Here is a 14,238-nt window from a genome sequence, read left to right as displayed (position 1 = left end):
GTTATGTGGCAGAGCGGGATATAAGCAGTATATCTGTGCACAGAAAGACATACCTGGAAACCACATATCAGCCTGCTGACAGCTCCCCCCACATGCACCCCCCACATCCACACATGCACTCACACAGACACACGCATACACACACATGCATACACACACACACAAGGTGACAGAGTCCTCTCCTTCACCTGGGCTCATCACCCACCCACTCAGCCAGGGGTCAAGATCCCCTGTCACCATGGTGATAAGGGCTCATCGCCGTGGAGATAAAGGCTTCTCATCTCCATAATGACAATCATAACCTATCTAACCCTGCCCAAGGAAGCAAGGTTACACATTCACACACACACACACACATAAACACCCATAGGCTACTGTAAGAATGATTCTTGCATGCTCTCTACAGTGATAATACAAAGCATATCTTCCATCACATTTGCCCTTGGAAAATTAAATTCCCTAAATTGAATAAATTGCCACAATTACAAGACCATTTTGTGATGACTATTATTATGCAAATGAGACAGTAGTCAAAGAATGTTTCATCCTGAAGACAGCGGAACTGGCTGTTAATCAATGTGATGTGGGCAGCCTAAGATCACACACACACACCTACACACACACACACACACACTGACAGCTTGCAAGCTGATGAGAGGATATGTTAATTGTGAGGGTAGGCAAAGCAGTAGATTGGAGTTTGTGAAAAATTTAATTAAAATAAAACTCAATGTTCAGCATGTCTGCTAGATTAAGCGAACACCACCCTGAGATTTTCAATCAAACTTTTTGATCAGGCTAATTACTTTGTTATCGCGTTGTGTGCATTTAAAGTGTTTTTTGTTTGTTTGTGCAATTGTATGGTATCTATTTGATTCAAAATGTCTCACGCAAGTATCTAATAGACTGAATGCCTGTCCTTTGACCCAACCTTTGACACAGTGCAGTCCACACTGCTTTACAACATGACACCTAAAACCAGGCTGTGTGCTCTTATCTATCAGGCATCTTTACTCCTCTGGAAATCCTGCCCCTCTCTTCATCCATAACTTGCCATCTTTTCATCTCTCATCTTCCTGTCTGCTGTTCAGTAATGGAGTTGACAGTCAAGGGATGTGCTCATCTCTTGTCCTCCTAATCACATGTAATCGGATGTTCATAACCATCAGGGGGGAAAGAAACTCCCGGGCAGAAATAATGTGTGTGATAGAGAATAAAAAGGGTGTCCTGCATCTAGTCTCCAGAATGTACAAGAAGTGTCAACGTTTTACACACACACACAAACACACACACACACACACAAACACACACACACACACACACACACACACAGGTCATTTTTCTCTCTACTGTCTTGAATGCACCATCCAATCCAAACATATGATAACACCACTTCCAGTCCCAACATGACAACACACATCATCCAATCACAACATACTATAAAAAGTAAACACAGTCACACATTAAATTCAGTTTGGATAGGGAGGACCTGTGTTTTTTCATGTGAATATTGAAAAGGATCTTAAGATAATGTGAATTAAAGGGACAAAGTCCCAATAAAGCCCTAGGAAGAACAACAAGCTGGCAGTGAACATATTATTACATGTTAATACACCACTTAACACAGCATTCTCTTAGTAAACACAAAATGCACTCAACGAAAAGTGTTAAAGAGCTGTCCTGTGAGGATGTCTTGCTCACTTCCACTGCAGCTGATTGGGGACATGGGGAGACAGCACAGATGTACATGCCTGAGGCCAGTTTGGGTAGAATGCTCTTTTTTCTTATGCTTTTCTCTCAGACTAGTAAACGAAGCATTATCATGTCTAATTAAGGCCATCACAAACCCCCTGGCCCATGTAGTCTTCAGCCTGGAACTTTGGGTCTAAAGGTATAGGAAGAGCTGTCTGGTAAAGGGCTGGCCTTGCGGATAGCCCCTATCACTCATCATTTGTCTACACAGCAATGACCAGATCAAAAAAGTGAAATAATGTTTGTCATAATAAAATTAGGACACTACAGCGTGTATTGTAAATGAAAATGTGTATCACATGCCTGCCATTGAATTTACAAATCGCGACCTCTGCTGGTCATGAGGAAAATGACAAGGGGATGTGCCGGTAGCAAGCTAGCAGGATAAACGCAACCATGGAGCCAAGTTATTAGCATCTTATTCCTCCGTAAAGGGTTACATTAAAGGTAACGATTGTCCAAACTTTAGGTATATGTTATCACCATGTCAATGCAAGCTATACAAACCCCAAAATGAAAACATGTAACAATATATTGTTTAGTCGAAAAGTGCACTGCGGAATTGCCAGGCCCAAAATGCACCCTCGTAGTTTCCTGATAATACGACCCCGCCCGAGAAATCGACCGCTACTTAGAAAGAGTTAGCATCTCGAATAGCAAAAAATAAATAAAACGGGTTCGTTTTAGGTTATCTAGTCACATTTAACATAAAATTCATACGTTCTTATGTACATGTATTTATGTGCCATGGATTCATGAGCTAAAGTTATTTACCTTTCACACATAGTAGACTGTAAACAGGTGTGTGGACTTGGTAGTGTAGCCTAGTAACAGTCAAACTAGAGCATAGTCATTGATGCAATTTAAAGGCTCAACATGTTAAAGACTCTTCAGGACTCCAAAGCATCTGGGCTTCTATCTGTCGTCCCCTTTGGCCGCAGGGCTCCAACATCACAGCGAATATATCAGTGATAATTCACCACCATCCATGCATGTTATAAGACAGGACGCATAGCTGGGCTCTGGCATTAATGCATATTTAAAAAAACAGTCAGCAAATATGAGGGTAAAGATAATAGAGTTTCACAAATGTAATATCCATTATGCAGTGTAAGCAGGGCTTACATACATGCCTTGCACAGCATCCAGGGTGTCATCTCAGATGGGGTCTGTATGAACAGCTTCTGTTGTCCTATGTCCTCAGGCGTAAGCTGGGGGAGGATGAGTCGTGGCCGGGGGTCAAGGAGGAGAGCGGGCAGGTGGCCACCAGCCTCAGAGGTCGAAGCCCTGGACCCAGAGCTGCTACTCGAGGTTAGAAAGCTCTTTGGTAAGTTGAAGACCTACACCAAACCAGCCAATATAGAGTGGCGTCTCCCTGACCCCAGTGATGCTCTGAGACACACGGCCCAGGAGCATGGTTGCCTACAAGCGCTGAAGGTCTCCCTGAACTCGGTTAAAAACCAGCTCAGTGACAAAGACCTGGAGGTGTGGCACCAGCACACAAACTCCACCAACCGAGCCGGGAAGGTCATCGCCACGGTGCGGGCAGCCGCCAACGCTGAGATCTGCACGCAGGCCTGGTGTAAGTTCTACGAGATCCTGGGCACTTTCAGTATCCTGCCTGAAGATGCGCTCCAAAGCGGAGAGCTCAACACGGTGCACCTGTGTGAAGCACCAGGGGCCTTCATCGCTGCGCTCAACCACTACCTAAAGACCAGCCAGCACACCCGTTACTGTGACTGGAGCTGGGCGGCCAACACGCTCAACCCCTATCACGAGGCCAACGGAGGGAGCACAACCATCGCAGACGACCGGCTCCTCGCCAACACGCTGCCCTGGTGGTTCTTCGGCTCGGACGACACCGGCGACATCATGAGCCAGAAGCACCTGCTGGAGCTGCAAGGGTTCGTGGGCAACATGCGCCGTGTGGACCTGGTGACGGCGGACGGCAGCTTCGACTGCCAGGGGAACCCTGACGAGCAGGAGGCCCTGGTGGCGTCCCTGCACCTGTGCGAGGCGTCTGCCGCTCTGCTGTTGCTGAGCCCCGGAGGCTCCCTGGTCCTGAAGATGTTCACCCTGTACGAACACTCGTCCCTCTGCCTGCTCTACCTGCTCACCTGCTGCTTCGGCTGCGTCAACGTCTTCAAGCCCGCGACCAGCAAGTCGGGCAACTCCGAGGTGTACGTGGTGTGTCTGCGCTACGAGGGCAAGGAAGCCTCGAGGCCCCTCCTCTCCAAGTTGATTCGTCACTACGGGCCGGACCTGGCGTCCCGGGAGGCTCTGTTCCCCGATTGGCTGATCCCACCCTCCTTCCTGGCACAGCATGAGCAGGTGTGCAGCTACTTCCACAATCTGCAGGTGGACACCATCACAGAGAACCTGCGTCTGTTTGGAGCGCTGAGCGCAGAGCACAGTCTGAAGCTGGAGCATCTCAGGGACCTCACCGCTCAGGAGTACCTCCAACGCTTCCAGGTACGATCCCTGACTAATAACCCTGACCCTGACCAACCCTGCCTCCCTCCGAATAACACCCTAACCAGCCCTCCCCTATGAACGGATGTATTAGTACAAAAAACGTGCGTGAATGTAATTTGTATGGAATAAGTTAGATTTTGGTGTTGTAGGGGTTCAATAAAAGAGATTCGACATACATTTTTGTCCCACATCTAAACACTTCTATGTGTGTAAGCTAGTGTGTCAACTTGCCTGATTGACGTCTCTGCCCCAGGTGAGCCCCCTGGCGCGGGGCCGGTGGCTGTCTCGCAGCACTGTGGCTCCTGCCTGCTGCAGTGTGACAGGGGGGAGGCCCCTGGGCCAGCGCCAGCAGATTGGTTCCTTCAACGAGCGACGGGAGCTGCAGGCCTTGGGCTGGAGGCAGCGTGTGGAGCGAGGCCGCTATGCTGCCTGCGTGCAGGAGCACCTCCCTGAGGGCGCTGGGTCCGGGGGAGCCCTAAGTGGGCCCCTGGCAGACTGCAGCATGGACTCCTGGTATGTGTTAGTGGGTCCCGCTCTCCCTGTGGTCAGGAACTCCCCCTTCTGTGACGGACTTCTGTTGGGCCATCTGAACGAGGCCCTGGAGCAGGTGATTCAGCACGCTGGAGGGGAGGGGGGAGCGGCCTGGGGTCATGTCCCCCCCTGTGGCTCCTGCCCTCAGACTGCGCCCTTGTCCATTCTCACACAAGTGTCAGAACTCTGTGACATCTCCCACGGTGTGGAGGGGGCTGTGGCAAGGAGACGAGTTCTGGTCCTGGGCAGTGCCTCAGTGTGGGGGGGCTATGCTGATCAGCTGGGGGGGCTGGAGGTGAGCTTCTCGGCCGAGCCCAGCCTCCCCACAGCGGAGTGTGCCACCCTGCACGATGGGGAGGTGGGGTACCAGAGGGAGCTGCTAGGCTGCGTGCTGCTCTCTCTACAGAGCTTGCTGCCTGGTGACGCTTTCCTGCTCCCCCTCCTCTCTGCTTTCACTCGCGTCACTGCGGCAACCGTGCTCTGTCTGCACCTGGTGTTCTGCACTGTGACTTTCAGGTGCCCCGCCCCCTGTGGTGCGGCGGGGGCTGTGCTGGTGTGTGGAGGGTTCTGCCCCACGGCTGCCACCAGGCTCCTCCCCTACCTCAGAGACCTCTGTCAGCAGATGAGCCAGCTGGCCAGCGGAGAGATGGGGGACAGGAGGCAGGTCCTGCAGTTTGTCCCCATGGAAGAGCTTCTCAGAGGAGGACTGACTGACTTCCTGTGGACCATGAACTCTGCCATCGCCCAGAAACGACTGCACCGACTCATGCAGACCTAGAAGGACTCTGGGGAGGGCAGGGGACCAGAGGGGGAAGGTCAAGGTCCGGGTAGTCAAGGGGCTTAGGGTGCCTGGGTCTGGGTCTGGGAGGGTCTCGGCATTAAAGCGTGTGTGGTTGTGGGTCTTTGTGCTGTGGCCATCTAATCTAAGAAATGCTTTGAGATTAAAACTGCTGGAAAGCCTTCTTGTCTTAACCTGACCAGTAGCGTGACACCGCATCCCCAAGAGGCAGCAGTAAGGACACGTGCGTTCACTCATCAGCCCTCTGAGCTGCACTTGCCGCTAGCTGGAACATCTGGGATCACGCTGTTGGTGTCCAGTAGACACCAGTGTACCCAACTACATTGGAGTGTTCATTTACATAGAAGGAAGTTGACATAGAAGGACTTTTTGTATTTGCTTTGCTTTTCTACAAATTGTCTCACCTTTCAGTTTTCAGTTTTTACATACTTTAATACTGAATGGCATGGGTTTTTTTATGGATTGGATTTCAATAAAGAATGTGTCAAAGTGTCCTGCTTCAGTCTGCGCTGGTGAGAATGCTTCTGTCTGCTGAACACATAGTTAGTGTTTTCAGTTGTGTGGAAGCGTGTTGACAGCTAAGGGAGGTCTACATTAGCTGGAGCTGTCAGAGAAAAGCACTGGCATCTTTACGCAAAGCCTCCTGTTCCTAACAACAGTTTTCATCTTTTCTCAGGTGTACCAATGCCTGTTAACCAAGCCCTGGGGGGTCCCTTTAATGAACACAAGCTGCTTAGGGATACCGTAGGACGGCTGGTTTTTCTCACTCTTTACTGAACCAGTCAGAGAAGAGCTGTACTGAACCAGTCAGAGCAAAGATGTATTGAACCAGTCAGAGCAGAGATGTATTGAACCAGTCAGAGAAGAGCTATACTGAACCAGTCAGAACGGAACCTCAGTGCTAGCCCCTGTTTGTCCCTCTGCACAATAATCATCAGATCATTTGTTGAGTTTGTTTTATGTTTATCCCTTGTGTTATCTTCGGGTCATTCTGACCCATCAGTCATTGTGACCCACCGTCGTATTGCGACAACTTTACCGCATACAAAAATAAAGTGAGGAATTTTCTTTTAACCGTTGGGCTGTCTCAGACCCCCCACATTGCAAAGGTTAAAAGAAAATTATTTGTATTTGTTTTTGTATTGGGTAAAATTGGGTAAACACAACGATGGTTCGTTATGAACCTTTGGGTCATGTGACCCGAAAGCAGCACAAGGGTTATGTATGTCTGTGATGGAAAGGATGGCGAGAGCATGGGTAAATATTGTGGGAGAAAGAAGGGGGAGATGCATGAGTGCATGTTTCTGGTAAATCATGTCAACTGAAATTGTTCCCTATGTGCTGATTCAGACGTGTGTGTGTGTGCGTGTGTGCGTGCGAACACTAGTGAGGTGGTGTACTGGATATTTGTATTTTCTGGTGTATGCAAGGGAACAACTCCTATTAGAGTATTTGTATAAAACCTCTGAGAGGCAGGTTAGATAGGGATCCTGTCATGTAGAAAGTATTGAATTTTCTGTCTTCCTTTTTCCTGAACTTCATTCATCACCTCTTCTTTTCTACACCTGGACAGTGCTTGTTCTTCCATCTTTATCTGTCTCTTTCTTGTGTCTTCCCCCACTCTTCCTCCCCTCCTCCCCCACTCTTCCTCTCCTCCTCCCCTCCTCCCCCACTCTTCCTCTCCTCCTCACCTCCTCCCCCACTCTTCCTCTCCTCCTCCCCCACTCTTCCTCTCCTCCTCCCCCACTCTTCCCCTCCTCCCCCACTCTTCCTCCCCTCCTCCCCCACTCTTCCTCTCCTCCTCACCTCCTCCCCCACTCTTCCTCTCCTCCTCCCCCACTCTTCCCCTACTTTTCCTTGTCTCCTCCCCCACTCACCCACCACAAACCAATCTTAGCTGATTTCCATATCTGTTGAGCACAGAGCCAGGCTGAGCAGGATCTAATGAATCACTTTAATGGAACCATTGAATGATTCTAGAGTAGAATGCCTGCAGATAGAGCAGCTTTCATAGTTAACCAGATCCACTCTCCATCTGGGAAAAAGGAGAGAGGGAGAGAGAGATTAACGTTGAAGAGGGATAGAGTTGCCAAGTGGATTTATGTAATAACTGACCCCCTAGCGCATCCCACGGCACCATTCACACACCAACACCTACTAATGAAGGACAGAGCAGCTGTCTGGATGAACAGAATGCCAGGAAAGAAGTATTGTGTCTTAGATGAGAATGTGTGCATGTGTATGACTGTACAGTATGTGAGCATGCCGGGTGTGCCTGCTTGTGTACATGTGGGAGATTCGGTATGGAAGTGTGGTCAAACACCTGCTCTCCTTGAATTGTGCCAAGGGTGTGTGTGTTTGTGTGCATGTGTATGCCTGTGTGCTTTGTTCCTCATTGATCAGAGCCTGGGTGTGAGTTGAAGAGATCATGTGATTGACTGCAGGGTCTTCAGAGTCATAAAAGCAGCCCTCCCTCCACACAGGGAAGCTCAGGGCTGGTGTCAGTAACTGTCATGATGTCAGTGTCAGGGTAATGTCCTCTTGAGTTTCCATACTTCTGATGTTATAGATCAGTATTCAGACAGAGACACCCACACTCAGGCATAACTCACTAAGTCAATACTGATGTATTTACTGTACGCACTGAAGCCTGATATAAGGTCATTACCCAGACATTGCGGGGCTCAATACATCAGTTGGAGACACACACATACAAACTGTACACACATACACCCACATCTATAGTGAACAACTTGTGTGTCAGAGATTGTATTGATAAAAAAAGAGAAAGTGAAGAAAGAGAGAGGGGAAATAGAGAAAAGGGGGGAAGATGAAGTGTGGTAAAACTATGGAGGCTGCAGACAGATAAAGCTGATTGGGGGAAGAGGATCAGGTGATGGGGTTGTGTGTAGTGTACTGTAAATGTAATCCTTCTTCAGTTCAATTTCTTCCTGCATCACAGCAATGTACAGTTCACATCTGTCATACACGCACAGACACGCTCACACACACATTTTGCATTGTCACAGTCTTGGAATGTGCTTGTGCACTCTGACCCAATGCTGGATGGAAAGAATGACCAATCAGACCAGGATCCCCTGCTCTAAGTGGAGTTACATCCCAGAGAACGTTTTAGAGAAAATCTGAGATTGATGACAACCATGGTCAGCAGAGGAAAGTGGGTCTGTGTGTGAGGGTTGGCTACCTGAACATCTTTGTCAATAACAACAAATTAGCCACCGACACTCCACTATCTTTGCACATTATTCTTTGTTGTTAAAAAAGCCTAATTCAAATGTGTTGTTTAAGGGATTCATGTCAATTCTGGTGACAGAGCTTTGTGTTTGACACAGGTCTTCATCAGTGCTGCATCTCACTATTTACATGCTGTATTCTGAGAAGGTCTGCATCCTAATGTCCTGATGATTCAGAAATAAATCAAGAAAACTGATTACATTTCAATTTCTTCTCTAATCTTTGCTGACGTGAGGAGTTATGTGTGTGTCCATGAGTGTGTTTAAGCATGTCCTGATTAGTGTGTGTGAGAGAGAGTTTGTCCACTAAAATGTGTATGTGTGTGTGTGGCTGCCTGCATGCTGGTGCACATGACAGCTGGTTTCTTCTGGTATTCTTCTAACAAGTTCTGAACAGAATTGAGATCTCCACACTGTTATGGGTCCACGACAGCAGAACATGCAGCTGGACAGACAGTTAAACAGGCCTGCCGTCAGTCAGGCCGTCAGGCCTATCAGACACTCCTCCTGAAGTCCTGCTCTAGTACTTGGTCTCCATAAGCCATAACTGGCATGTGCGTTACTGCTGTGGGTTCTGGTAAATGATGTCCAGTGGTCCTTGTTTATGCTTTTAGCTCTAATCATGAAGTCTTCATTCATTAGCTCTCATGAGCTCTTTTCTTAGAGCCTTTTAATGACCTCACTCCTCTCGTTACCCTCCTCTACATGACATTGAGCTCTAACCCTCCTGCACGCACAGCAGTGAGAAATCGTTCAGACTGCTGCAGTATAGCCTATTTATAGTGCAGGGATTTTCTGTGCCAAAAAGGCCAATTGGACATGAGCATGAGATCCCCTTTGATGTAGGCTGAGTTGAGCAGTGTCATCAGTGCAAGACTCCTATCTGCCACACTTGCAAGATACTTCTTCACCACCCCTACAATACTGCACTCCACCACCTTTCAAAACTCCACTCCTCTCCACCAACCCTGCAAGACCAAATCAAACCTTGCTCTGTAGCAGTTATTAGAAAGACCAAACAGGTAAACTGTAATACAAGGCTGGTGGAAGACGAGTCACAAGTAGCCAGGTCTGTCCAGTTGAAACTCTCCTCTGACAACCTCCCACCAGGGACAGACAGCCAAAACCACCATTCAGGATAGTGGAAATAACATAGATTGTTGTGGACTTGTGGCTGATTTCAGATGTGTTGGCCCTATCCACAACTGCAACCCCCCCATTCAAAAAACACTCAATATTCTAAACAGAAGTGCCTGTGAATACCCTTGCAGCATTGGAACTTTTTTTGTACTCAGGCTAAAGGCCAGGATAAAGTATTGAAAAGTTGTCAGCCTGGAATTAAATCTTGGGTGAGTCTATTTCAGAATAAGCTTTGTCATGAACATTAGAATTCAGAATACGCCCCTTTCCTCCTCTGCCAGCTCCTGAGAAACTGAAGCGTCGCCAGGCTGCTCCAGAGTCTGTCTGCTGACCCAGAGGAGGAGTTCTCTGGGTCTCTGTTGCTCGGAGGCCTCTGGTTGGCCAGAGTTGTAGTCTCAGCAACCAGGACCATGGACAGCTCTGTGAGGATCTGAGCAAGAGCATCAGAGGGAGAGTAACTCTTGCATTTGCAGCCCCGCCCCCGCTCCCGCTCCGCCTGACTCCAGGATAGAAAGCCCCCTCCTCATTATCCTGTGTGGTAATGGAGGTGAGGGAGAGGTGACTGAAGCTCTGTCACACAGGGGTCATTCAGGGGTCAGAGGTCACACTATCTCTCATCACCAGGATATAAAAGCGAGCCCTCTTCAAAGTTTTACACCCGAGAATCCGTAGTCTCATCTCTCACACAAACATGCATTGATGGCCTTCTGCTCTCTCTTCTGTTTTCCTCTCTCTCCCCATATTTTTTCTCTCCTCCCTTCCCCCTTCTCTATTTGTCTCATGCTCTTCCTTTTTCTCCTTTTGTTTTTCCCGACTCCCTCCCTGTCTCTCTCTTTCTCGCTCTCCTCTCTCCCTCTTAGCCTCCCTCCCTCTCTCTAACTGTCCCTCTTGCTCTTTGTCCTTGCCTTAAGGGCAGGCCCATATTGAATTGATCCAATTGAATACTGCCCCCCCCCTCCCCCCCACCACCACCACCACCAAGGCTATCACAGCCGCTCTCATCCTGGTTGGATGATGGAGCCAGGGGGCTTATTTAAGTGCACTAACCCTCCAATCCGACATTGGTGTAACTTGTTGGAGGCATGCACACACAACCACCAAGAAACCCTCACATCTTCACCCACACGTGTGTGTAGAGGCGTGTGTATTGATGTGAATGTGAGGGGGTGCTTGCTGTGCTCCAGTGGCTATGCTTATGGAGGCTTCATCCACCATGTGATCCATCACTGCCCTGCCAGTCTGGGAGCAAACCCCACTGCAGAAGAAAGTCAGGATTAAATGTGCACTCTGTGTGTGTGTGTGTGTGTATGTGTGTGTGTGTATGTGTATGTGTGTGTGTTTGTGTAGGAGTTACACAAAGTCCAGATGTTAATTTCACAAGACAAATGATTGTTTTTTTGCGCCTGTGTCTTTGCAACAATGAGCAGAACAGAGTATGCATCACAGGCCATGGTGGTGATCATTGGTGATTCTAGGAGAGGCACCCAGCAGGGCAAGGAGGACATACAGGTGTTCCATTAGACACTGTGAATCAGGGGCTTAGCCACGGGTAGGCCTACCCAATTTGTTCTAAGGCCTACCCCAAAAAAACGAAAATATCTCAGAAAAATTATGCACCAGGTGCACATCGCATAGTAAATAAGTTTCAAAAAAATTAAAAGATGCCTATCCATATTTTTCTAGGCCTACCCAAAAAGATTATTCTGGTTATGCCCCTGCTGTGAAGGACGCACCACATGCCCATAAAGCCTTGATTTGACGCATACTGCCTATGACTCCTCGTGCTCACACCCTCCCTGCAGACACACCCTCCCTGCAGACACACCCACATGCAGACACACTCTCCCTGCAGACACACCCACATGCAGACACACTCTCCCTGCAGACACACCCACATGCAGACACACCCTCCCTGCAGACACACCCACATGCAGACACACTCTCCCTGCAGACACACCCACATGCAGACACACTCTCCCTGCAGACACACCCACATGTAGACACACCCTCCCTGCAGACACACCCACATGCAGACACACCCTCCCTGCAGACACACCCACATGTAGACACACCCTCCCTGCAGACACACCCACATGCAGACACACTCTCCCTGCAGACACACCCACATGCAGACACACTCTCCCTGCAGACACACCCACATGCAGACACACTCTCCCTGCAGACACACCCACATGCAGACACACTCTCCCTGCAGACACACCCTCCCTGCAGACACACCCACATGTAGACACACCCTCCCTGCAGACACACCCACATGCAGACACACTCTCCCTGCAGACACACCCACATGCAGACACACTCTCCCTGCAGACACACCCTCCCTGCAGACACACCCTCCATGCAGACACACCCTCCATGCAGACACACCCTTCATGCAGACACACCCTCCCTGCAGACACACCCTCCATGCAGACACACCCTCCCTGCAGACACACCCACATGCAGACACACCCTCCCTGTAGACACACCCACATGCAGACACACCCTCCCTGCAGACACACCCTCCCTGCAGACACACCCTCCCTGCAGACACACTCTCCCTGCAGACACACCCTCCCTGCAGACACACTCTCCCTGCAGACACACCCACATGCAGACACACCCTCCCTGCAGACACACACTCCCTGCAGGGAGAATGAAAAGCATTGCACCATGAAGAGAAAGCAATGTCATCAGTAAGGGTCCCAGGTGACATCATTATCCAACGGGACACGGGGGGGCAGAGGTGGGGTTGTTTTCTTTTCAGATCCATTGTCAAGGGGACAGCCTAATCACCTCTGAGGAGGGAGGAGGGGGCATTGTGCTACTCATAGGGTGTGGGCCTTCTACGGAACCACCAGACTCTTTACACACTCACCACTACCTGGTCTGCATGTGTTTTCTTTGCAACTATCTCCTCTCTGGTGGGTGTGTGTGTGTGTCTATGTGTGTATGAACTCCTCTCCTATACATCAGCCTCAGATTCTATGGAGAGTTCAAGTGTTCTACTGGCCCTCTTGAGGCCCTGGCCAAGCTCTGTAAACCAGGTCTCGGATTGTGCAGAGTCACTGTCTGGCCCAGAGTGGTAGGGTGGCTATCTGGGCAGATAGATGGCATGCTTCTGCTGATGCCTGTATAGACGACTCATTATGGTGATGAAGCTCTCTGTCACTTTAACTCACACTAACACTATTCTCCCAGTCTGCTGCTGCTGCACTGCGTTACTCAAGAAGGAAGGCAGCAGGAGAGATGTTGAGAGAACTAGGAGAGGAAAGAAGGAATAAGGAGAGATGTTTAGAGGACTAGGAGAGGAAAGAAGGAATAAGGAGAGATGTCTAGAGGACTAGGAGAGGAAAGAAGGAAGAAGGAGAGATGTCTAGAGGACTAGGAGAGGAAAGAAGGACATATTTTTAGAGGACTAGCAGAGGAAAGAAGGAAGAAGGAGAGGTGTTTAGAGGTGTAGGAGAGGAAAGAAGGAAGAAGGAGAGATGTTTAGAGGACTAGGAGAGGAAAGAAGGAGATATGTTTAGAGGACTAGGAGAGGAAGAAGGAAACAGGAGAGATGTTTAGAGGACTATGAGAGGAAAGTAAGAGGTTATTTAACATAGAGGGAGAGTTTGAGATGAGATTGAATACACATATGTACACACGCACAAGCACACACAATGACAAGCTTTAAAGAGCCCTGTATGAAATAGAACCAATGGGGTTTTCAATCCATTTCAGAAATTAAATCAGAAACAGTCTGAAAAGCCTGTTAAACACCTGCCCTGCTTCCCTGCCCCCACCCTCCTCTCCCCACACACGTACCCTTACATGTTGAAACATTGTATTAATGTACATCATCATGTTAATGTCATCTCCTTTCCGAATCATATTGCAGCATGTCATATCTAGTATAAGTTGCTTATCATATGGCATTAACCAAATTAAATTCATTTCAGCTTGCGTTGAGAATGGTATCCAAAATAATACCTCAGCAGAGAACCACTACTAAATGGAATGGGTTTTCTATTGACTTGATGACTGTTTGAGTAAAGAGAGTTGATGGGATTGTGTGTGTTTTTGTGTGATTTGGGACTAACTACTGCACACCGTAGTCTCTTTCAATATCCACATCGGTTCCTCTTTCACCCCCCCTCTCTCCCTCTTTCTATCTCTTTGTATTATTCATTCCGTCTCTTCTTCCCACGCTAACGACAGAGAGCTCTCAGAGCAGAAGGGAAATACTTCTATAAATACACTGTCTGTAATTATTATTCATACACTATAGATTCACTATGGGGG

At 48.6% G+C, this 14,238-nt stretch overlaps 1 protein-coding gene across 1 annotated transcript; it reads left to right on the top strand.

Moving 5' to 3' along the window:
- Nucleotides 1-2,116: 2,116 nt before the first annotated feature.
- cmtr2 (cap methyltransferase 2) lies at nt 2,117-6,016 on the top strand. Its single transcript, XM_067249030.1, has 3 exons — nt 2,117-2,199; nt 2,957-4,224; nt 4,481-6,016. The coding sequence occupies exons 2-3, from the start codon at nt 2,974-2,976 to the stop codon at nt 5,534-5,536; spliced, it is 2,307 nt and encodes a 768-aa protein (XP_067105131.1). The 5' UTR covers nt 2,117-2,199; nt 2,957-2,973; the 3' UTR covers nt 5,537-6,016.
- Nucleotides 6,017-14,238: the final 8,222 nt, after the last annotated feature.

This window comes from Osmerus mordax, chromosome 13 (genome assembly GCF_038355195.1).
Source record: "Osmerus mordax isolate fOsmMor3 chromosome 13, fOsmMor3.pri, whole genome shotgun sequence".
Lineage (NCBI taxonomy): Eukaryota > Metazoa > Chordata > Actinopteri > Osmeriformes > Osmeridae > Osmerus > Osmerus mordax.
The sequence above is the reverse complement of the archived record's forward strand: the minus strand, read 5'-3'. Positions and strand labels throughout refer to the sequence as shown.